This window comes from Naumovozyma dairenensis, chromosome 3 (genome assembly GCF_000227115.2).
Source record: "Naumovozyma dairenensis CBS 421 chromosome 3, complete genome".
Taxonomy (NCBI): Eukaryota; Fungi; Ascomycota; class Saccharomycetes; order Saccharomycetales; family Saccharomycetaceae; genus Naumovozyma; species Naumovozyma dairenensis.
Genome location: NC_016481.1, coordinates 301,834 through 326,583, shown reverse-complemented (window position 1 = coordinate 326,583; position 24,750 = coordinate 301,834). Strand labels below are relative to the sequence as shown.

At 34.4% G+C, this 24,750-nt stretch overlaps 11 protein-coding genes across 11 annotated transcripts in view; 4 read left to right on the top strand and 7 right to left on the bottom strand.

Annotated features, from left to right (window-relative positions):
- Positions 1-26: 26 nt before the first annotated feature.
- Positions 27-1,487, bottom strand: BCS1 (bifunctional AAA family ATPase chaperone/translocase BCS1; the record flags this gene model as incomplete). Its single annotated transcript, XM_003669009.1, has 1 exon — positions 27-1,487. One exon carries the CDS (start codon positions 1,485-1,487, stop codon positions 27-29), a length of 1,461 nt encoding a protein of 486 aa, XP_003669057.1.
- A 268-nt stretch (positions 1,488-1,755) lies between these two features.
- On the bottom strand, positions 1,756-2,445 carry IAH1 (isoamyl acetate-hydrolyzing esterase; the record flags this gene model as incomplete). The annotated part of the gene is made up of 1 exon (XM_003669008.1): positions 1,756-2,445. One exon carries the CDS (start codon positions 2,443-2,445, stop codon positions 1,756-1,758), a length of 690 nt encoding a protein of 229 aa, XP_003669056.1.
- Positions 2,446-3,308: 863 nt separating this feature from the next.
- On the top strand, positions 3,309-6,854 carry RGA1 (GTPase-activating protein RGA1; the record flags this gene model as incomplete). Its single annotated transcript, XM_003669007.1, has 1 exon — positions 3,309-6,854. The coding sequence occupies one exon, from the start codon at positions 3,309-3,311 to the stop codon at positions 6,852-6,854; it is 3,546 nt and encodes a 1,181-aa protein (XP_003669055.1).
- Positions 6,855-7,057: 203 nt separating this feature from the next.
- On the bottom strand, positions 7,058-8,752 carry ADE2 (phosphoribosylaminoimidazole carboxylase ADE2; the record flags this gene model as incomplete). Its single annotated transcript, XM_003669006.1, has 1 exon — positions 7,058-8,752. The coding sequence occupies one exon, from the start codon at positions 8,750-8,752 to the stop codon at positions 7,058-7,060; it is 1,695 nt and encodes a 564-aa protein (XP_003669054.1).
- Positions 8,753-9,397: 645 nt separating this feature from the next.
- On the bottom strand, positions 9,398-12,244 carry AFI1 (Afi1p; the record flags this gene model as incomplete). Its single annotated transcript, XM_003669005.1, has 1 exon — positions 9,398-12,244. One exon carries the CDS (start codon positions 12,242-12,244, stop codon positions 9,398-9,400), a length of 2,847 nt encoding a protein of 948 aa, XP_003669053.1.
- Positions 12,245-13,421: 1,177 nt separating this feature from the next.
- On the bottom strand, positions 13,422-14,453 carry NDAI0C01480 (aldo/keto reductase; the record flags this gene model as incomplete). Its single annotated transcript, XM_003669004.1, has 1 exon — positions 13,422-14,453. The coding sequence occupies one exon, from the start codon at positions 14,451-14,453 to the stop codon at positions 13,422-13,424; it is 1,032 nt and encodes a 343-aa protein (XP_003669052.1).
- A 1,214-nt stretch (positions 14,454-15,667) lies between these two features.
- ORT1 (Ort1p) lies at positions 15,668-16,636 on the bottom strand (the record flags this gene model as incomplete). Its single annotated transcript, XM_003669003.1, has 1 exon — positions 15,668-16,636. The coding sequence occupies one exon, from the start codon at positions 16,634-16,636 to the stop codon at positions 15,668-15,670; it is 969 nt and encodes a 322-aa protein (XP_003669051.1).
- A 3,026-nt stretch (positions 16,637-19,662) lies between these two features.
- RPP2B (ribosomal protein P2) lies at positions 19,663-19,998 on the top strand (the record flags this gene model as incomplete). Its single annotated transcript, XM_003669002.1, has 1 exon — positions 19,663-19,998. One exon carries the CDS (start codon positions 19,663-19,665, stop codon positions 19,996-19,998), a length of 336 nt encoding a protein of 111 aa, XP_003669050.1.
- Positions 19,999-20,258: 260 nt separating this feature from the next.
- On the bottom strand, positions 20,259-20,942 carry NDAI0C01450 (putative haloacid dehalogenase-like hydrolase; the record flags this gene model as incomplete). The annotated part of the gene is made up of 1 exon (XM_003669001.1): positions 20,259-20,942. One exon carries the CDS (start codon positions 20,940-20,942, stop codon positions 20,259-20,261), a length of 684 nt encoding a protein of 227 aa, XP_003669049.1.
- A 422-nt stretch (positions 20,943-21,364) lies between these two features.
- VPS17 (retromer subunit VPS17) lies at positions 21,365-22,984 on the top strand (the record flags this gene model as incomplete). The annotated part of the gene is made up of 1 exon (XM_003669000.1): positions 21,365-22,984. The coding sequence occupies one exon, from the start codon at positions 21,365-21,367 to the stop codon at positions 22,982-22,984; it is 1,620 nt and encodes a 539-aa protein (XP_003669048.1).
- Positions 22,985-23,568: 584 nt separating this feature from the next.
- Positions 23,569-24,750, top strand: part of EFT1 (elongation factor 2) — a gene marked incomplete at both ends in the record, with an annotated part of 1,620 nt that continues 438 nt past the window's right edge. The window contains one exon of the mRNA XM_003668999.1: positions 23,569-24,750. This exon is cut by the window's right edge and continues 438 nt beyond it. Coding sequence (XP_003669047.1) covers positions 23,569-24,750 — 1,182 coding nt within the window.

Genomic DNA, 24,750 nt, shown 5'->3' with positions numbered 1-24,750 from the left:
TGTCCCTTTCCCTTTTTGCTGCTATTTCAATTTACAACTGCAATTTTCTCACGAAGGGCTGGCACCGCGGCAATTGCGTCTCGAGGTTTATCTTTATGGACCACAAACAAACCCTGAAGTAGGGCCGTGCTGAGCCCTGGTGTCCGGGCATTAGGGTTGACCTCCCCGGTCTCGTTGGCGGCTATTGATGGGAACTCTTTGGAAACACTTTGAACAAATCTTTCACATAGCTTTGTTTCACCTGGATAAAACTTCAAGAACATATGTTTGATTTGATATAATGTGGCGTCTCCCACAAGGACTTGATAGTCAATCCGACCAGGCCTTAAGATTGCGGGATCTAACTTCTCCCTGTGGTTCGTAGTCATGAACGTGATGGTTTCCTCCGAGGAAGTAACACCATCTAATGCGTTTAGTAATCCACTAAATGTAACATGTGATTGATACCCTCCCTCTATCGTTTGGGACCTCTTATCGAATGCAGCATCAATGTCTTCTAGTAGTAGTATACTTCTCTCAGGCATGTTATTCATTAAATGGTTTAATCTATCATCTGTTAAATTATTCTCAGATAAGTTCAAAATACAAATGTTATAGTCTAATTCACCAGCTAAAGCTTGTATAAAACTTGTTTTCCCTGAACCTGGTGGTCCATACAATAAGTAACCTCTTCTATACGGTATTCCTCTATCCGAATACCATTTCCCATTATTTCTAAATTCTTCCACATCTTTTACTATATTTTCCTTTATACCTTTATCTAAAACGACTGAAGCCAATGTTCTTTTACCCTTAGGTTGTCCAAATCTTCTCCATTCAGGACCAAACGAAGTATAAATGACAGTCTTACCTTCTGTATCCTTCATGGCGATTTGTTTAGCTTCATCCAAGATATCCTTAAACAACCCACGATCACGATACAAAGTAACCAACGTTACAGTTTCATATGGTGCACTATTAATTAAATCCACCATTTTCCCCGATCTTTCTCTCTTGATCATTATGAAAGCACCTTTATATCTAATCCAATGATTCCCCGGACCAGGCACCATAGAAAATTTGGTATTAATTGATCCATTATCATGTTGTACATATGATGTCCTTACAGAGAGATGTCTAGAGACTCTCTTTGGTTGTTTAGAGATCCATGTTAAGATCCATGAGTATGATTTATCCTTTGATGGAATTTCTAAATCAATTATCATTTGTTTGTATAGTAATCGACTTAATTTGATTGCGCTGGAACGTGCTAGGGCTAAACCGGACCCAAGGATCATTAATCCACCACCAGCGGCGAATATTGGATTGTTTTCCATGGCATTGCTTATTAATGATTTTATATTGAATGAGAATTCATTGTTGATTGGCGGCGTTATTGTTTCAGCAGTTGGAGTGGCCTTTATGGGAGTAGCGTTTGGTATATTGCTGTTGTTACCATCACTACTACTACTGCTACTACTACTACTACTACTACCAGGTAATGACATAACTAAAACCTAAATATTTTGGTCAATAGGCCTTAATGCTCTACAAGCCCTTAACAAATGTTGTCCAAGTTTAACCTAATCAACTAGCTTTAAACCAGAGATGTACCTTAAAAAAGTTTCAGATTTGATATTTACGCTAAGTGAGGAAGCTCGAGAATTTTAGCGCCTGTAAGAACAAACATTGATTGAATGAAAGCTTTGATAACCGGATGCTACCTTATGCAATAAATATATATATATATATATATATACGTACACACATACAAATCTATAAATTGGACATATCAGCCTTGACATCTTTCCAATATGGATAATCGCTTGGTAAGTTTTCAGGTGAATATTGAGGGAACTTATCCTTAATAACTTGCATTAATTCATCAAAGAATATTTCATAACCTTTACCTGAAAAATGTAACCCGTCAGTTAATAACTCCCTCCAATCATCACCCCCTTTCTCAATAAATGCTTTATTAAGATCCACAAACGCACTGTTAGTCAAATGTGCACATGCCTTTAAGACTTGACCATATTTTTGAAATTCCTCCTCAGTACGAAGATACCCCATTTTCGTTTCCTCTGGTCTATTCGATTCCCATCTAGGTCTATCCAATAATGCTGGACCCACAACCACAACTTTTATATTTTTTTCTTGAAACAATTTCAACATTGCCAACGTATTTTCTTTAAATTCATCAATGGGCACACGTTGAGGTCCAGCTATACAAGAATCATTAGCACCGAAAAACAACGTACTCAATACAACTCCCTCACCGTCTTGTTCTAAGATCTTGGGAAGGATCTTAAGCCCCCAACGTGAATTATAACCGGCATAACCGCGATGTATTATATCTAATTTTCTAGAGTATATCGCATTGAGAGCTGATCCAGTGGTGAACTGATCTGGTTGATATGCAAATTCTGTGATAGAATCACCAAAGAATAGTAATTTTTGTCTCATATTATATTGTGAATGTATGTATGTATGTACGTATACACTATCTGGATTGAATGAATGAATTTCCAGTTTATGTTGAACAATTATGCTCAGCTTAAATCATGATTCTTTTTATATACGTTGTGTCATATATATAAAGAAAGCGCATATATAGTAGACGTTAACGCACCCTTTCTCGAGAAGAGAAGAGAAGAGAAGAGAAGAGAAACCCTTTTTGGTTCAGTTATTTTTTTTTGTTTTTTTTGTTTTTTTTGTTTATTTTTCTTGACGGCGCGGCAAAAAGCGGCCGTGTCACACTTTTGCGCGCGTCACAACTATTAGTAACAACAATAATAAGAATATGAACATGAATATGTGACGCGCCCATGTTTTTTTTAATTTGATTACCCAAGGAGGCAACTCAAGAAGCGAAAATTTGTCTCGAGCGAGCGATGGGAAGCAAACTGAGCGGTCGAGGCGGAAACAGAAACAGGGTTACCCAGAGAATGGCCTGCACAAAAGGTTCCTATCTACCCGTCGATGGCAATGGCAACCTTATTAAACGTTAAAGAAAGAAAGAAAGAAAGAAAGAAAAGAACCTCGAAGCTTCGAACAGTGGAACAATTGAAATTTGTAACAGCTGGAGTTAGAGTGAGAAAAAATAAATAAAGGTTATTTTTAGTTTTGTCACCTTGAACAGTAAGCGAACAAGCAAACAAGATTCAGACGTAAATACATACACATACACACGTACATACAAGGAACACGTCTACATACGCTATTACAATAAGCAAGGTATTGAAGCTAAACAGCTAAACAACTAACTAACTCATCTACTTAGTATACCAATCATTCAGTGGTAATCTTCTTCTTTCTTTCCTGTGACAATGAATGAAACAGAACCTAATCTTCCTTCCAAACCATCACCGTTACTACCCACATGTGTACGATGCAAAGACTCTATTACTACTGGTCATGCTTATGAATTAGGTGATGATAAATGGCATACACATTGCTTTTCATGCTATAAATGTGATAAACTATTAAGTTGTGATTCTGATTTCTTAGTACTCGGTACAGGTGCTTTAATTTGTTTTGATTGTTCTGATTCTTGTAAAAATTGTGGGAAAAAAATTGATGATTTGGCTATCATCTTATCATCCTCTAATGAAGCTTATTGTTCTGATTGTTTTAAATGTTGCAAATGTGGTGAAAATATTACGGATTTAAGATATGCAAAGACTAAAAGAGGTCTTTTCTGTTTAAATTGTCATGAAAAATTATTAGCAAAAAGGAAAAAATATGAAGAATCAAAAAGATTAGAAAGGAAAAGTTTACCAAATATTCCTCAAGTTGAAAATAATAATAGTGCTAAGTCCTCTTCAAAAGATACAAAATTACTTTCCACGCAACAACAAACACAAACACAAACACAAACACAAACACCAATTACTTTATCTGCATTTGCTATTCCAGAAAGAGCTTCAAACAGACCCATTTCACCAAGTAGAACTCCTAATTCAAGATCACATTCAAGAAATAACTCAACATCACGTTCGAGAAATGATAACTCACGATCACAATCTCAAGCTTTAAATCAAACTATCTCATTGCCAGAATCTAACGATATATCTACATTATTGAAATCAACATCAGAAAGTATAGTGGCACAATATTTAGAGAATGAAGAGGATGATGCTAGCAGTATTGACGATGAAAGGAACCCTCAAAGTAGTAATGAAAAGAATAACGCTACGAATACAAATTATACAACCTCCAAACATGCAAGGAACATATCCATTGATGATATATTGAACTCAACGTTAGAGAATGACGAATATATCGATGATGGTGATACAGGAAGTATAGAAAATAATAATAACATAAATCTACCAGTACATTTAGAATTAAATGACAATACTAAGAATAATAAAGAAATCAATAATCAAAAGCAATCATTAAATAGGACACCTCTGAGAAATAAGTCAAATGAAATCGGTTTGTTGAAATCTCCAAAATCTTATAGACGAGGTATGATCCTCAGTGATAATGAAGATGAGGATGAAAGTGAGAATGAGAATCGTGATAATGAATCGACTACTGAGAAAGATACTGATTTCAATGTAAGTGAATCAACATTACCAACAAGTAAATCCTTTAAAGATTCAAAAGAATTACATTCCTCTTCCACACTAGATGCACCTATAATATTCTCCAAAACCAATCCTAACAATAGTCCTTTACCAACTAATAAAGGGTTAGCTTTAAACTTAAATCCATCACCTCGTGCTTCAATACCTTCAAATATCGAGAGAGTTTCAAATGACTCATATTCATTAGATAAATCAAAGATCACAGATCAACAAATTTCATCATCAACAAAAGGCAATGGCATAACATCACAACAATCTCAAAGCACTCGTAATAATAAAGAATATCATCATAAATCTTCCCTGGGTAGATCACTTTCGCTTAAATCGAAAAGTCTTGTTCAAAATTTAAAATCAAAAACTAGTACCAGCAAGCATTCTTCTCCTGGTCCCTTCAGTTTACATCACTCTCAAAGTACCAATTCCTCCTTTCCACAAGTATCTAACAAAGGAAACTCAATGGTATCTTCTGAAACACATACGGGTTGGGGTATCAATTCAAGATCTAATACCAATAATAACTCAAATTCTACACCCAGACGTAAAACTTCAAGAGGTTATAGTGATACATCAACATACTCTTCAATACAAAAGCAATCTATATTGGAAGTAAACGATGATATCCCACCCGAGTCTACATACAGTTATTCTACCACGAGCAATAGAAGTCTAAGCCATAAGAGAACAAAAAGTGGCACTACACCAACTCCAATACACTTTTCTCCAATGGGTAATCTTAAAAATAATCCAGGTGCAGTCTCTGTATATACAACACCACCCTTGGATAATGATGCCCCGACATTTAGAAAATTAGATGATCAATCATCTGCTTTATTGACTCATAGAAAAACATTAAGTTGGCAATTACAAAATCAAAGAAATCCACAAAATTTACCAATATCATTAGGAAATAATAATGACGATATTTCAAAATCAAAATTAATATCACTATCTCCAAATTATGACGTGAATGACATCGTTGGAGATATAAATATGACACGTGAAGATAATCTGGAACAAGAAGTCGCTACTTCGATCGTTCCCACAGAGATCGACGATCTTATAACAGGTTCTGAATTTTTATTAAGAAAACTGAAATTAGATATAAAAGAATTAGAATTAAAGAAACAAAAATTAATAACTGAAATTGATTCCATGCAAGCAACCAAGAATGATTTGGCTGAGACAATAGAATCATTAAGAAAAGAGAAAAATGAATTGGGGTCAACAGAATCCCTTGATAGACCTTCAATGAAATTAAAAACTACAGAATCGTTATCTGATTTGGGATCACCTTCAAAACAAGTAGCAACAGTGAACGTTGTAAAACCAGTATCAAAACCTAGATTTTGGAAATTTTTCTCTTCATCCTCATCTTCTGCATCGACTCCATCAAATCAATCATCCAAACAACAAATTCCTAGCTCAGCTTCATCAAATCAACTATTTAATATTAATATGGGTCCTACTACAACATTATCTTATAACAATGATAACAATTCTGGTAATGGTCATATTGAAATTTCACCACCATTCTTAAGAAATGCCAACGAAATTAGTGATATGAATTTGATACCGTTAAATTCAGACACACGTGGGAAATCAAATCAATCAACTGTAGAATCTGAACCACCATCTTCCCTGTACGGATCTACTCTTGTGGATAGATGTCAATACGAACAAAAGCAATTCCCATTTGTAATCACTACTTGTTTGGCTGAAATAGAAAGTACTGAAGAAAATTTGAAAACAGAAGGGTTATATAGAAAATCAGGATCTCAGTTAGTCATTGAAGAGATTGAAAATGAATTCGCAAATGGTACATTCCATTCCTTTGATTTGACAACGTATGATATTCATGTTGTGACAAGTATTCTTAAGAGATATCTACGAAAGTTATATAATCCCCTTTTAACTTTCGAAATTTATGAATCATTAATAGCATTAGTAAGAGATAATCAATTGGTGACTACATTACCCTTATCTGACGCAGAACATATAGAAACTCAACAATTATTTGAGAAAGTTTTGGAAGTATTAGGTAATATATTAAAGACATTACCAAAACAGCATTTAGATTTATTGAAGTTATTATCAAGACATGTTAATTTGATTACACATTTCTCCGAATGGAATTTAATGAATATGAATAATTTAGCGTTAGTTTTCGCTCCTGGATTAATTAGAGATCTTACTGGTGAGAAGGATATTTCCGACATAAAAGAAAGAAACTATATTGTTGGATTTATTTTCAACAATTACAAGGAGCTACTAAGACATTAGACTTAAAGGCTCTGATGTGCTAATATTTTACCGTTTATATTCTCGTAGACATTAGATATACTGCAAAGACAAATATAGACTATAGAGAATGTATGTAAAAGCATCAATGCAATCAGCTTTCTTATTTTGAGGCTTTTACTAATAATATATAGTTGCCCCTAGCTTTATACATCACTGTATGGGAAACTATAGGTCAATATCTTCTATTTGGCCTTCGTTAAGTAATCTTCATAACCGAGCATTTCTAATGTCTCAGCTTTTAGTAAGACTTCATTTTCTTGTTTTAGAAGGAAGTCGTTCATCAATTTAAAATATTTGTTATCATAACTTCCTAATATTCTTACTGCGAGTAAAGCCGCATTGGTACTGTTGTTGATTGCAACAGTTGCTACTGGAACACCTCTTGGCATTTGTACGATAGAGTGTAAAGAATCAACACCATCCAGACACGATCCCTTGACTGGAACACCAATTACTGGCAACGAAGTCATAGCAGCGACCATACCAGGTAAATGAGCAGCACCACCTGCACCTGCAATAATTGCCTTTAAACCTCTTTGAGAGGCCTCAATGGCATACTTGCTCATTCTATGAGGAGTTCTATGTGCTGAAACGATAGTAACTTCAAATGGTACTCCAAATTGTTCTAATATTTTACAACCAGCTGACATAACAGGTAAATCCGAATCGGATCCCATAATTATACCCACTAGAGGTGATTTACGATCTGATTGTGGAGTAATTGTAGATGATACACCAAGTATTGAATCCAGTTTCCTTTCACAGTCTTTCATGGATGAGGAAATAATATTGATATGACCTACTTTCCTTTTCGGTCTCGATTCTTTTCCATATAAATATACTGAACATCCTGCCGTTTCCAATGCCTTTTTACAAAATTCTAACTCTGAATTAGCAGTATTTCCACCCAAAACGTTCAACATGATTGCATTTGTGTTTGATGTAGCGAATTGAGTAAAGTTCTTCGGTAATGGTAAAGATAGGATTGATCTTAAATGAGCTTCAAATTGGGAAGTAACACAACTATCAATAGTGTAATGACCGGAGTTATGAGGTCTTGGAGCAATTTCATTGACAAATAATTCACCATCTTCCATTAAAAACATCTCGACACCAAAAATACCACAATCACGGAAGGATTGAACAGCATTCTCTGCTAATAATTTAGCCGTTTCTTGGATGGAATCTGGAACCCTAGCTGGAGCATAGCATAAATGACAAATATTATCTTGATGTACCGTTTCAACCACTGGATACGAGAATATTTTTCCATCAATGGAGCGTATAACCATCACAGCTAATTCCTTTATAAATGGTGCCCATTTCTCAGCGTATAAGGGACGGTCTTTCAACGTCACTAACCCTTGTACTATATCATCTTGTGATTTAATGACAAAATTACCCCTACCATCATAGGCAAACGTCCTTGATTTCAATACAAATGGGTAGCCTAGTTCATTCCCAATTTGTTTTAAATTGTCTACTGTATTTTCCGGGATGGGTATAGATTTAACTGCAGCGATGCTATTCTTAGTCAAATGTCCTTTTTGAAGAAATTTGTCCTTAATCAAAGAAATAGTTTCAATTGTTGGATATATTTTCAATTTTGGATACTTTGTTTGTACATTCTTTAAAGCTTCGATATTTACATGTTCAATTTCAATAGTTAAGACATCACACTTGGATGCCAATTCTTCAATAGCGTGGGGATCATTAAATGACCCGATAATATGATCCTTGCTGTTTGAGATTTGTTTAGCAGGTGAATCGACAGCTTCATCTAGAATTATTGTCTTGACATTTAACCTATTGGCTGCTTCAACAAGCATTCTTCCTAATTGACCACCTCCAAGTATACCGACTGTTCTTGTATCCATATTTGCTGATCGTTCTCGTAGTTACTATTTTAAGTTCTCTGAACACAATTAATCTAAAGGAGTATAACTAAAGGTAGGATAGCAGGACTATATATGTATATATATATATCTATATCCAGCTTATTGATCATAAGCATACTTCTATGGGTTTAAAAACTAGATCATGAAAGAGTCAAGGTAGTATTTGATAACTGAAAAGTTCCATTTCTATCATTGTATTGTTTGAGATTTCCATATTGGAAGAAGTCAAGAGCAAGTGGAACTCTTCCGAACAGAGTCATATTTAAAGATGTTCTTTTGTTTCCAGTAAGTTTCCAGTTGTGTTAATTTCCAAAACGTGGAATTAAAGCGGAAAAGTATTGGTGGTGTATAATTTCCAACTTGTTTCCTATCTGTTTCTGCTTCCGAGGTAATTTCTATCTCCAAAAATACAGATAACGTAAGGAAGGATTTAGTAGTGAATTGGTGGTATTCTTCTCGCGCAGAAAAAAACGCCAGCAAGAAGATGTCAGAAATTGAAACTTTAACTCAGAGCAGCAGGAAGTGTCAACGACAATGGCAGTACTATCGATATATATATATATATATATACGTTATTTATTAGTTATTATTTATTATATGGCAATAGGATGAGCGACAGATTATCTAGACAACAGAGTTGTCCTGGGAGGTTTTTGCACTTGCTATTTTTAGTTGTACTTGTTGTTCTTCAATCATGTTCAATTCCTTTACTAAGTCTTTTCGACTTGAAGAGAATGATTGAGGACTCATAGGTATACCCTCGGGTACTGTAGGTATCGATGCTGCTGTTTCTGTTGGAGATAGTGGAGAAGAAAATTCTATTTTTAAAAAATCATAAACTTCTCGAATATCGTCTTTGATATATCGCTTTACCAGAACTTGACCCACCGGATGGCGTTCGATTTTGTAAATTATCCGAACAAGATTATGTTTGATCGAAAGAATTCGTTTCTCAATCGTAGATTGTAAGTTTATTTCTTTTGTGTCGGTTCGATCTGAACTTCCGGATGATGATGATACCGAGGGAAAAGTATCGGCCTTATGCCGAAGAATAAGAACTTGGGGAGTATTTTCAGCAACATCAGAACTGCTACTATGATTATGAATTCTTAGCAAACGTTTTACCGAACTCGATCTCATCAGATTATTTTTGTTTTTACGTGATGGAGCAAAGTCTTTGAATAAAGATTGTGAACGATTAAGCCCCGTAGTTGTTTTAGATTGTTCTTTAGTGTCAAAAGATATTAAGAATGAAGTTAATAAATTAAAACCAAGATTTTCAATGAAACTTTCCACCAACGAAGCATTCTTGTTTGCGGGTCTGACGAGTTTAGAAAGACTAGTGTTATTGAAGTCATGTTTTATTAAATCATATTCATGGCAAATGCGTAATGTTGGATAATCTTGAAGGACATTTATGAACCTTTCTAAATTAGATTTGTTCAACGTTACAAATGAAAGCAATTCTTGAGTGGTTTCTAATAAGGTTGTCAATTGAGTATATAGTTTGTCGTTGCTTATGTTCTTTTCTGCTTTAGTTTTGACTAATAATTGAAGGTTATTCTCGAAGGTTATTAAAATTCGGATTATATGAAGTTCAGAATATGTGAAAAATTCTGCAAAAATAATGAAATCCTTATAAACCCATAGGTACTCGTCCTGTAATGACATTTCATTTGGTACATTTATATTTTTGTTTGTAGGTGAATTTAGTAAGAATATTAGTTGTAACATATTAACTCTTTTGAAAAGAGCTATCACAGTTTGATTATCATGTTGTTCTTGAATCAAATATGGTATAAATTTTTGCAATAAACCAATTCGTGAATGCGAAGATGGATTTAACACGGAATGACTTTTATTCCTTTGTAAACCATGATTTATAATATTAATGCTATTATTGGAAGAAGTTAAATTATCATGATTAGATGAATTATTACTCGAAATCGTCGTTACAGTGTACGGTTTGGCAAATAATTTCTTTAACGATGTTGAGCTGTTCCTTAATTCTTGTTGTAAAGTCAGTTTTTCCAAGGAATTGCTATTGATATTACTATGATTTGAAGCATCATATAGAATTTCTGAGTCCATATCATAATAATAGTCCCAAATATCTGTTTGAAATTGGAAAATTGGATTCCCTGTACCGACTATGGTGAAACTATCGTGAAATTCTGAAGTAGGCTCTAGGAACTTTCGTAAAGCATCAATTATAGATATATCCATATATGGAAAAATTAATATGTGTTTATTCATGAAATAATTATTTTGCTTCCCTGTAAAACAAGAGACTAGATTTGATAGAGCAATTATAAAATCACTCAACGTTGATTTGGTTTCATTTGTTGAGGTTACTAGAAGCTTCCATGGTTTTATGCCTTTTGAAAAATCTAACTTCTGTAAAAATGGAATAAATTGGTTAAGAAAATTTAGAACATATGAACTGTAATTCAGTGATATGTTAATAGGGTCACTTTTGATTAAACTTACTTGCAATGGTATCTTTGAAAAGTGCTTCGGCAGAATTGTAGGTTTAAACAAATCAAAATAGTAATGTATTGTTTCATTATGGAATAATATCTTATTGCCAAACTCATCACTATGGGGTATTATTTTACATTTCAATATTTTTTTGAAATTTCCTTTATTCGGATCGAACAAAGTTTGGAGCACTGATTGATCCATTATTGAATTGAACATATATTGTAGTTGATCTTTCGAATGTAGATTCTGGACAATTGATAAATCTAAACTATTGAGCATGTTGAAGCAATCGATAAGAGTTTGTGCTGTTGAATATCGTGGATTTAACATATAAAAATGTAAAGTCATAAGTAATAGTGGTTTAAAAATATTAAAATTTTTCAGAGTTGTGCCCACAGCAAGCGATTTAATAATGGCACCTCTATCGTTAGTTTCATCTAAGACTGTATTTACGACATTTATGAAAAATAATGGAGCTTCGGCGGTCGTTTTTAGGGCATCAACTTTGTCTGCAGTTTCGTCATCTTCCACAAGTATGCTGTATCTTTTCAATTTATCGTATTTCGGGGTATTATTAGCACTTGAATGCACAACGGCATTTTTAATTTTCTTGGATGAGGGAGGGAATAGCTGATATGTTTGAGTAATTTTATTATGATACAATATGAAAACGGTGAAGTCTGCTTTGCCTGGAGTTTTTTCAACGTTATTCGGTAACATTAAATTGGCTAGGTTCAAAGGCTCATCTGGATTGGAGCTATTATTCGGGGACCCTGGACTTAATAATGATGATGACGATGGATATTTAAAACCAGGTATACTTTTAGGATATTGATATTTGATAGTAGGACCTAATCGATTATCAAATACAGCTGAAAGGATAAACTCTATATTCTTCCTTAGGGTTGTATTATCATTGTTGATATTATTTAACGTTGAATGAGGTGGGAATGATGTCGACTTAATAGTTTGAGCTTGTTGGAGCATTGTAACGTTATGTTACGTTACGTGAAAAATTACTGATATCTTGAATCTGGTAGATAACAAGTTATTAGTAAAGCTCTCTTGGGGGAAATATTGATACAGCAATAAAGTAATTCTGTGACGAGTGTAATAAACTGCTAACAGTTCTTATTTATTATGAGGTCTTGTTGATATTTTTCACATATGGTTTGCTGATGATGCTTTATTTGTACTAAAAAGCTAGGTTATGTTACTATTTTGTTATAGCCACAAAGATACACTTTAAAACAGCTTTTTGGTAGCGCCGTTTAAAATAACTAAAAACGACACATTTAGGCTATTGATTATCAACATTACTTTATTGAAAACACTATAAACCTTTATGTCAATCATACGAGTTTTATTTTATGTTAGAAATACAAAACATATTAGGTACCAAATTGAAGTATTCCACCTTTTGTTAAGCCCCAAATCTACTTTTTTCTGCTCATTTGGAGAATATTATTGCTTATGATCCCAAGACACCGTTCTACTAATATTTCAGTTGAAAAAGTTATATATTGGAAATTGTATACCTCTTAGTTTCCTAAGATCTTTTTTTCACTATCAACGATAGTTTAGAAAAGTTTCTGGACCCTGGTTATCTATTGTTCCTAGAGAGTAGACTACGTAATCAATTCTAGAGATAGCTGAAATTGGTTTAATCCAAAACCATGAATTAATCCTTTCGTAGCAAGAGAACCTGTTGGCTTGAAGACATAAAGAACTCTTAGTATGTCTTCGAGCCTTCAACAATGTACCTTAGTCAGGTACATTGATTGAATGTTTTACAACGTAGGATGCACCAGCGTAGCCATGTATCCATCGACAACGTATTGGACGCTGGTGGTTTGGATCATGATGTTAAGCAACTTTGCTTGCCCAAAACCTCTAAAATCATGAACGAACAAAAACCACAAGCTAAGCCTTTGTTGGTGGCCAATAAACAGTGTTGAGTGCAGTGATGTTCTATCTCGTTATGTTCATTACTTCTTTTATGTAACTTTATCTATTTTAGCATTTTTTTCATTACTAATAGCATTGGCATACCGTATTACAAACATATAAGACCATATATATATATATATATATTACTTAACAAAATTATAATTTGAATCTTTTGAGAGAAATAACTGTGTATAGTTCCTTAGGAATAAGTATTTTAGAAGCCCAGAACGTTTTGAGGTTTGTAAGTTTCTTCCAAATATTTAATATCATCTTCAGTTAATTCGACATCGATGGCTTTAATAGCTTCATCCACTCTTTCAATAGAATTCAAACCAACAATTGGATTGGCACCTTTATGTAAAGTCCACGCAATAGATAACATTGCCATTGAAATATTTTTTTTAGCAGCCAAATGTTCCACTCTCCTCACGATTTCCTTTTGGTCTTCAGAAAGTTTATCCAATCCCATTCTAATAAATGTAGGATCAGTCAATTTTCTGGTGGTTTGCTGTTCCAGAGGTCTAGTTAGGACACCTCTAGCGTTTGGAGACCATGGAATCAAACCAACACCATGTTTCTTGCAAAACGGAATCAATTCTCTTTCATCTTCACGATTTAACAAATTGTAATATGATTGAGAACTAACGAATTTGAACCAACCATTCTTTTCCGCAGTAAATTGTAACTCAGCAAATTCAGTGGCCCACATAGATGATGCACCAATGTATCTAACTGAACCTTCCACAATGACATCATTTAAAGCTCTCATTATTTCCTCCTTTGGAGTATCATGATCCAAACGATGAATTTGTAAGACATCAATGTAAGTTCCTAATCTTTCAACTGAGTTTTTCACACCAGTAATGATGTGTTTTCTTGATAACCCATTTTGATTAACCAAATCTAAAGCGTTTCTTTCATTAGTAGAGTTACCATGGTGCAAATCTAAGGTCTCATCAACCGGATAGAATATTTTAGTCAAGATCACAACAGTTTCTCTTCTGATATTATATTTCTTTAAGAATTCACCAATGATTCTTTCACTCAAACCATTGGAGTAAACATCCGCAGTATCAAATGTACGTAATCCGTTATCGTAACAATGTTTCAAGATACTGAAAATCTTTTCTTTATCTTCGATGACCCAGTCTGCCCACTTCTTTGAACCGTAGGACATACAACCAATTAAGATTGGTGAGATTTTAAGACCTGATTGACCTAAACGAACTTGTTTAACGAGACCCATAATGCTGTTTATTTTTACTTTGTGTTGAATTGTTGTAGTCCTGGGAATGAGAATTAAAACAAATGATAACCCCAAATCCAATTTCAATCGAATACTTTATGTCTGGGATATATGCCATCCCCTTATATATGTCGCTGAGATAAGTCGTTGAGCCCTCGAGGGATCGATTACGTGATGTACAATACGACATATTTCTTCGTGCCAAGATTTTCTGAGAGAACGTTCAATGACAGGCCTGGGACGGACAGGATTTTTGGTCTATCCCAAGGGATCTTGGGCCTACCCTACCTTTTTTTAATCCCCGCCGAGAATCTTCAATTCAGGCCTAATCCTTTCCTAACCCAAAGTCTATCCTAATCCAATCCATTTTTTTTATTATATAATTTATGAGAAAATACTATAAAAATCATATTATACGACTACTATTTTTCAATTTTTTTCTCCAATCCATGCCCCAATCCATGGCCAGAATAGACCAACCCTGTTCTCAATCCATAATATTTGATTTCTACCCTACCTTTTTTTCAAAATTTTCATGCCCAACCCTTGCTTTTTTAATCCATTAATCCTAATCCGTCCCAGGCCTGGTTCAATAATTTTAAGGGGGGCGGGGATATTCTTTAAGAACCGATCTCCGTCTTAGAATCGTCTGCGGAATTCCTCTGGCAACACACAGTTTCTACATTGGGCAATTCAACTTTTACTTATATTTGTAAGAGATACCCTAAGATTAGATTAGATTAGATTAGATTAGATTAGATTAGATTATATTAGATTAGAATAAACTAGCTGTTTCATGGTATGTAAGTTCCTGGTGCTGTAAATGGGTGCCGGCTTTTTTACTCGCTGTCCTTTATAACTTCAAGCTTTTTAGGTGAGTGGTAGGAAGGTTATGCTATTATATAGGAATTACTATAATTATCCTCAATAGCAGAATTCTAGACTTACTGAACCAGTTAGTAATGTCATAAGTAGGACTCGGAGAGGTAGTAGCTGCACTGCAATGCCAGCGCTTAGATTTCTGGAAAGCTTCATACCTCTATTTAAGCCAGAAGATGCACAAGATGCAATCGTTACCTAAAAGTCGGACTAATTGATATTCCAAGACGAATAGTGGATAAAAGTCTAGCTTGAGTTGAATTGATTCGAATATATTAAAAATTAAAGTTGATGAAATAAAAAGGGAAAAAATATTATATATTGGCTATATAGCTTTATATTAGTTTAGTCAACTTTTCATACGTGAAAAAAATAGCTGCATTGGAAGGGATAGCTCTTATAAGGGTAATTCCTAGGCCACGATAAAATCCAGCGACGCCGTATCGGTCCAGTATATTCTGCACGGTCTCTTTTAAATTTGTATGTTCTGTTTGCATTATAGATTTCACTGTATCTGCAGGGAAGACAGTTCCATTGAATGCTAATCCTGCAATGGCACCGCTGATTAATAGTTCCCATGTGTCATTAGAATCCTTTTCCATTCTCAAACTCCGTTTCATTAGCTCGTATGTAGCAAACCAAATCATACTACCTATGGATTCTCTAATAAACGTACTCGATTGACCTTGCCATAGACCTAAGATTCCACGTTCTTTTACTATATGTTTTATGGTTGGAATGATACTAGTATGTCTTTCCTCATCAGATAAATCCATTTGTAAGTTTGATATTTGTAATTTACATTTGATTAACTCTATTGGTGTCAAAACGAAGCTTGCACATGAACCAGCAAACGTGGCAGATATTAAGATCACGACAAAACTGGAAAAAGTCGTGAAATGTGCCAAAAAGGACGCACATTGATTGTATGATAGGAATAAGATAGCATTTTCTAATGCGGCACCAATTAATGGTGATTCGATACCTTGGAAAAATCCATGAAGTATCCCTTCGTTCTTGTATGTGTATTTGATACATGACCATGTATCTGGAAACATATATGATTCTTGTGTTTGTAACCTTACCTTTATTGTATCAAAGGGGTATTCTATTAGTTTACCGATGGCACCAGCTATGGAACCTGTGACGATATCTCTTATCGCAGAACTAAACCCGCCCCCATTATTTATGGTGTCCATTTGATCGAGGTTTAAAAATAATTGTATGCTTGGAAGGGTAGTAATGTAGAAAAAAATGGTAAATAGTTGAATTTTCATTTGGTGTTCGATTGTAAAGGATCTCATTGAGATTATATATATAACACTCTCTTTCGTGCGCACCTTTTCTTGAAGAAATTTTTCAAAAATTTAGCGCTAATTGAATAATATCGCCCGCCTGAAGAAAAAACCAGGTAAGCGAAAAAGAAAGAAAAAATGTGTCAATTAACTCCCAGATCCGTACGGCGGGAGCCACCATTTTTGCTTTGTAGGTCAATTTAAAGAAGCCCTGAGGCGAATTAAGATTGACGGATTGAAAAAGCTAGGATTGGGAGCCAAAGGTTTTGGGAAAAAGGTACGGTAGAAACCAAAGCTTATGGATTAAGAATAGAGCTGGTCTATTCTGATCATGGAATGAGGCAAGAATTGGAAATAAATGAAATAATACTTATCATATAACATGATTTTTATAGTATAATTGTCATGGATTATATAATAAAAAAAATGGTTTGGATTAGGACTGCTTTGGGGTTAGGATCGGATTAAAAAAGGTAGGGTTTGCGCAAAATCCCTTAGGATTGACCAAAAATCCTATCCGTCACAGACCACTTCACACGGTTATTTCACCTTCTTTTTATATGGTGTATACTAGCTTTAAAATTAAATTTTCTTTGCTAAGTACATAACATAACGGACCCAGTTGTCAAAGGAGATGGTGGATATCAAACAGAGGCTTTAGTTATATGTCCAGTCTTCTTTAAAATTTTCTTATTGGGTATATTTGAGAGAGAACAGTGTAAGGTCGTTAAATATGTAGTCTAGACTATTTCTTCAAAATCATTATGAGTTTTATTAGTAATTTATTCAGGTAAGGTACCCGAATACATGGACTGAAAAAGAGTTTACTGGCAAGACCCAAGCAAAATGAAAGCCACCTTTTTCTTACCTACACAGTGCTAAAATTGCTTCTTAAACAGAGCTATTGCCCGAACATGAAATGTCACTACTTTGGTACATTCTAGAAGTTTATGTTTTTAGTATTGGGTTTTATCTTGTAATTTTTGCAAACATCTCATACTTTATTTGCTTGTAATATGTCCTTTTATACGACTTCCCCTTTTTTATATAAGTTGAATTTTTTGTTTTTGTGTCCGAGAGTAGTGACACTTGTGGGATGTCAGGTAAAAAAAACTCATGTTATTTAAGAGATTTGTCTACTACAAATATTTGGATTTCTCTTCATCCCAAAATACAAAACAGGAATTGGAAGTAATAAATTTTTTTAGTATTATTATTCGTAATTAAAAGTAAGCATGTCAAGAAACAACTTCACAATAAGTTCCCAAACTTCTAGAGGTTTCATACAATTCAGAAGAAATATATTTGAACTGTGGTCACTATTTTAACAGCAAATGGTGTGCTAATTACACTTATATCATATATTCTTCTCGATAATATCGGTATCCAAATATCTCAAATTACATTCATGATCGGGGTTAAAATAAAAACCTTTTACACTATTTACCTAATTGGTGGTCTTTTATTTTTTGGAAGGACGAAAAAGCTTTCAAAGATGAACTTGTTTGGTGGAAGTTCTTTGCATAGTTGATGGTGATAATGGTTTTTGGTAATATAGCGAGTGAGCCGCTTAAAAGGCTTCGACACTAATTTTATGTATTTTGTTATTTTATAATTATGTAAATGAAGATTTTTAATCTAATACTAAAATTAATAAATACAACTTAGATTAACATTTTTATGAATCCTTTATAAAATAATACTCAGTCTATAAACTAATCAACAATAAGAGAATACACATCATGGAATGAAATAAAATGGAAATGACTGTCCGAAGCCTTCGTTACTTCTTCCTTGGTACAAGCTGATTCTAATCAGATATGAATTTTTTGGCAAATTTGATGACAAAAAATAAATCTAGACTCATAAATAATGGAACGAATATCTTCCCCAAAGAGGACACTTTCTAAGAAGAAATAAGAGAAGAGAACCCCCGATATCGATGACAAGAAAAGTTCCAGTGATTAACCCCAGATTAAACATATGAACAATACTGTTTATTTTTCTTATTTTGTCGATATTATTTTGGGAAACCATCCGTCACTACCTTCTCCTGGTTATCAAATTGAATTTTTGTTGCATATTTTATAAGTATTTGTTCTGCAATATACCTATATTGTTAATAGTATCTAAAACCTTAGGGGGGAAATAATGAGGAAATAAAAAACAAAATAAAAAAGGCAAAAAAAACAGTTGTGTTAGCTAAGAATGCCTTTCAACTTAATTCTTTTTTCAGCATCTGCCTTCTTATATACATATTCTAAAGTGTATAGAAATTAGGGGAGGTAGTTAAAGATCCTTACTACGTACGTGAACCACCTTAAGGTTAACGTTCGCTTTACCCAGATTAAGGATTAGGGTTGATGGATTGAAAAAGCCAGAATTGGGAACCAAATTTTTGAAAAAAGGTAGGGCAGAAATCAAAATTTATGGATTGACAATAGGGTTGGTCAATACTGATCATGGATTGGGGTAATGATTGAAAAAAATGAAATAAAACTGGTGATATAATATGATTTTATAATATATTTTTCACAGATTAGACAATAACAAAAATGGATTACGATTGGATTGAAGATTTTCGGCAGGAATTGAAAAAAGTTAGGGTTAGCCCAAAAAATCCTATCCGTCGCAGGCCTGTAGGTGTTGAACTAAAGGAAAACCATTTACTGTCACGAAGTCGAGACAAAGAGAAAATGTTTTTCTGACATGTTTGAATATTAACATTAATACACCCAATACAACTTTCGTTCGAAACGATGACGCGCGTGGAGATCTGTCGCGAAATCGCAAAAGTTGCGAGAAAACTTTACTGTTGAAAAATTTTTCTTCAATGTCTTCAGATTGGAAAAAAAATTACGTTCTTACTATTTAATCATCACTTTCTTTCAGATTTCAATCTTCATACAACTTTCTTAATGAATTTCTTTCTTTGTTTCAATGTTTAAGTAATCTAAGGAATAGTCTGCGAATTTTATACACCCGCTTAAATCGATTATTTCAATTCACCCATAGAAAAATAAATTCAGAGAAAAATGAAGTACTTAGCTGCATACTTATTATTGGTTCAAGGTGGTAACGCTTCTCCATCTGCCGCTGACATCAAACAAGTTATTGAATCTGTCGGTGTTGAAGCTGAAGATTCCAGAATTAACGAATTGTTGACCTCTTTGGAAGGTAAGGGTTCCTTAGATGAAATCATTGCTGAAGGTTCCAAGAAATTCGCTTCTGTTCCAGCTGGTGGTGCCGCTGTCGGTGGTTCCTCTGCTGCTGCTGCTGCCGGTGCTTCTGGTGAAGCTGCCGCTGAAGAAAAGGAAGAAGAAGCTAAGGAAGAATCCGATGATGACATGGGTTTCGGTTTATTCGATTAAACAGTTTTAATTAAATATTTTAGTACAAATATCTATACCTATTTAATTTTTAACCTTTTAATTTAATAAATTCTTTTTTTTTCTTTTGAAAAGTTTGCATACTGTTGTTTCCCTTTTTATATTATAGTTTTAGTCAATAGTTCATATGTATTACTTTTTGAATTATATATTAATCTATACGTATGTACTTTTCGTTGCTAGTTTTGAAAGAGCCATGCAGGTAGCAATATCATAGGGCCATGATATAGAATATTAATGTCTCAATGCTGATATGAATGTATCTCGGTTTGGTGTCCATTTAAAGTTTCCACTATCTTGATAACATCAGATAACGAATTAACCGCAGTATCGACTAATTTATCATGTTCAGTCAAAACGTTACCATTAACATGATTCTTTAGTAGAACTGTCACACAACCTGCTGAACGTCCACTTTTCATATCATCAAATGAATCACCGATCATCATCATTTCATTGGACTCAATATTTAACTTTTTAGCAATATGAAGTAATGGATCTGGATTGGGTTTTGTCGGTCTAAAATCTCTTGTAATAATATGTTCAAATTTGGAATAATCCTTTGGAATAAACCTCGTAAGTAAATAATCCACAGGTTTAATCACATTCCTCGTACAGATATTCTTACTAATATTATTCACGGTCAAGAATTCTAATAATTCTACGAGGCCCGGTTGTGGCAGCATTTCTCTCATTGCCTTCTCTTCCACTTCTTCAATACGAAGATTTGCTTCCGTCCTTGCCGCCTCTGTAGGTAGTTCATCGATATATGTTAAAATATCAATTGATTTATCGTTGAGGCCAACTGCACTTCTCATTGCTGGGAACATCCACGGTTGAGGGATACACATTGTCCCATCCATGTCGAATACTACTGCTTTAATGACACGATTATTCATTCTACTAAAATTATTCAATCTACCCATTTTTTTTAGCTGATTTGGATGCTCCTTTGTGTTCCTGTAATACACTCAACTCCTCCAAGACGTACGAAATATATATATATAGGCTATTTAGTAATATAATTAATTATAATCAATCCTTAACGAATTTTTTCTACAAGATCAATAATCTTCGAGATGTCTAAATAAACATTCCAAGATTTTTCAATCTTTTCGGGGTGCCTGATCCATTCGAATTCTCCACCGGTCAAAAAATTAGAAAAAAATACTAAAATCAACAACTTTTACTGAAAGTAAATCTAGATACGTAAACTACGGTTACGAGCTGAAGACTCAAGATATATAAGAACAGCTGTGTATACATTCACATATATTTGCATTAGTTGATATTTACCTGACTAGACTCGCTGATCTTCCATTTAAAGACTAAAAAAAGGTATTTCGAGATGACTTCTACAGTGCCTTATGATGAATTTGATAGCCCTGATAATAATCCCTTTGCTGAACCTCCCTTAGAACATACCGATACTGAGCAGCCACATGAAAGCAATGTCGCATCTACGCCAGCAACTACAGCTGAACAAGAAGTGGTTGCTTCAACTCAGGTATCTCCTCCTTCTGCTTCTACTCTGGCGGAAGAAACATCCACTCAGCCACATGACAATCAGCATGAGAACAAAGAGACCAATATCCTACCAGAACGATCCGATAATAAACTTCATGCTATAATAAAAGTCTTAAATGTCGAGAGGAAAGGCGCATTAATGGAAAAGAAGGAAAATCCCATAATAATATTCGATATAACGACAAACGTCCCCACATTCCGTAAGACCTCCTATAAGAATATAAAGAAAACATACCAAGAATTCACTGAATTATTCAAATATTTAAACGGCTCATTACCAGAATGCTTCATACCATCATTACCCTTATCATATACGAATTATGGGATTCAAAATAAAGAGGACCAAGTACAATTATTGAAATGCTTCCAAAATTGGTTTAATAGGATTACAATGGATCCGTTTGTTCTTCGTAATAACGAATTTGCATTCTTCATAGAATGTGATACAGGTTCATACCTTCCATTGAATAAAAACAATATTTCGCAAACTACCGGTTTGAAAAGGAAAACTTTGAAACAATTGGCTCCACCTTATGATGAGGTTATGGAATTGGCAGAATTTAGACCTATGGTTAAATCTATTTATTTACTTGTTCAAGGTATACAGGAAAAATTATTGAAGTGTAGTAAATTGAGGAAGTTGATGGTTCAAGAGGAAAATGCAGTTGGACAGGGGTTTGTGAAACTGGGAGATTTAAACACTTCTCGTGGTAGCAAATTATATAAACGATTCGGGAAGATTCTTAACGCTATCGGAGATGTAGATAGTATTATTGCGACTATGGATATGGGGACATTATATGATGGATTAAGTTGGATTGTTAGAGATTCATATGTTGTAAAGGAAACTTTGACAGATAGACATCTTGTCATGAGAGAACTAAGTCAAGCACAACAAAATTCTAAAGTCAAACAAGAACAGGCAAGGAGATTAAGGTCAAAGAGAGACAGTAATCCTTTAAAAGTTGATGATGCATTGAGGAGTTTAAAACAAGCCACACGAACTGAACAAGAGTTGACTTTAAAGTTACAAAAAATTACAGCAAATATGTTGATTGAACAGAAAGAATGGCTTGAATGGTATGAATCGTGGCTAATAACGTCTATTAAAGAGTATACAATCCGTAGAATAGAGTATGAACGTAAAAAACTGACGCTCTTAGAAAGAGTTCGTCAAGATGTTAGGAAAGCAGATGTAAAAGGTGGACTTTCTCGTCTAGGGCGTGAAATGACATCTAGTAACGGGCAAGATGTTTCCCAAAGCATTGAAGGTGACAGTTGGACAGGGGAAAATCGTCATAGAACCAGTGGAGAAATAGATTTTTTATCGCACACGGAATTTGATCATACTTTAGGCTTAGATATACAAGAGGAAGCTAATGATGGAAGTTCTGATGAGGAAGAAAAACTAAAGTTGAGGCTGATAGATCTAAATTGTTGAATGCATGCAATGCAGCTTCGTTGTTAGGTATGTCAACGTTTTAAAGAAGTACTTTATAAATATTTAGAAGGCACAAACGAACTTAAATGAAAATCAATCACTGCGTACATATAAATGGCTTGGACGTTATTATGTTTAAATTAACTTGCGTGTAAAAGGAATGCATTGAAGCAATGTTTACAGTTTTAGAATCGAAATGATCTTGAACGAATTATTTGTTATTTCTACGATTATAGTTTAGGTTAATGCCTTTTAATTGAACTGAGGAATAACTAAAGCAAATGAACCTCCGCTATTGTTTTTTTTGCTGGCGCGGCTTAATTTACCGACGCTTTAATGCCAAGTTAGTGGGCGAGCAAAAAATACTGAATTTTTTTGAGAAAATAATGAAGGAAAATTTTTTTCCCACAATCCTTTAAACTTTTTACAACTTTTCAAGATCTGTCTAAAGAAATCTTTTATATCAATTGCAATTGCTCTTAGATAATACTTACTTTTTTCTGTTTATAATGTAGTTTTATTTCAATTCAATTCAATTCCACTACCAACACACCAAGTAACAAAATAAACAAACTTTATACAAAATGGTTGCTTTCACTGTTGACCAAATGCGTGGCTTAATGGACACTGTTACCAACGTCCGTAACATGTCTGTTATTGCGCACGTCGATCATGGTAAATCTACTTTAACCGATTCTTTAGTCCAAAAGGCTGGTATTATTTCCGCTGCTAAGGCTGGTGAAGCCCGTTTCATGGATACCAGAAAGGATGAACAAGAAAGAGGTATTACTATTAAGTCTACCGCTATTTCTTTATACTCCGAAATGCCAGAAGAAGATGTCAAGGATATCAACCAAAAGACTGAAGGTAACTCTTTCTTGATTAACTTGATCGATTCCCCAGGTCACGTCGATTTCTCTTCAGAAGTTACTGCTGCTTTACGTGTTACTGATGGTGCTTTAGTTGTTGTCGATACCGTTGAAGGTGTTTGTGTCCAAACTGAAACTGTTTTGAGACAAGCTTTAGGTGAAAGAATTAAGCCAGTTGTCTGTATCAACAAGGTTGACAGAGCTTTATTGGAATTACAAGTTTCCAAGGAAGATTTGTACCAATCCTTTTCCAGAACTGTTGAATCTGTTAACGTTATTATCTCTACTTACGCTGACGAAGTCTTAGGTGATGTTCAAGTTTACCCATCCAAGGGTACCGTTGCCTTCGGCTCCGGTTTACACGGTTGGGCTTTCACTATCCGTCAATTTGCCGCCAGATACGCTAAGAAATTCGGTGTTGACAAGGTTAAGATGATGGAAAGATTATGGGGTGACTCTTACTTCAATCCAAAGACTAAGAAATGGACTAACAAGGACACTGATGCTGATGGTAAGCCATTAGAAAGAGCTTTCAACATCGTCGTTTTGGACCCAATCTTCAGAATCTTCGCTGCTGTCATGAACTTCAAGAAGGATGAAATTCCAGTCTTATTAGAAAAGTTGGAAATTAACTTGAAGGGTGACGAAAAAGATTTGGAAGGTAAGGCTTTATTGAAGACTGTTATGAAGAAGTTCTTACCAGCTGCTGATGCTTTAATGGAAATGATTGTCATGAACTTACCATCTCCAGTTACTGCTCAAGCTTACAGAGCTGAACAATTATACGAAGGTCCATCTGATGATGCCAACTGTATGGCTATCAAGAAGTGTGATCCAAAGGCTGATCTAATGTTGTACGTCTCCAAGATGGTTCCAACCTCTGATAAGGGTAGATTC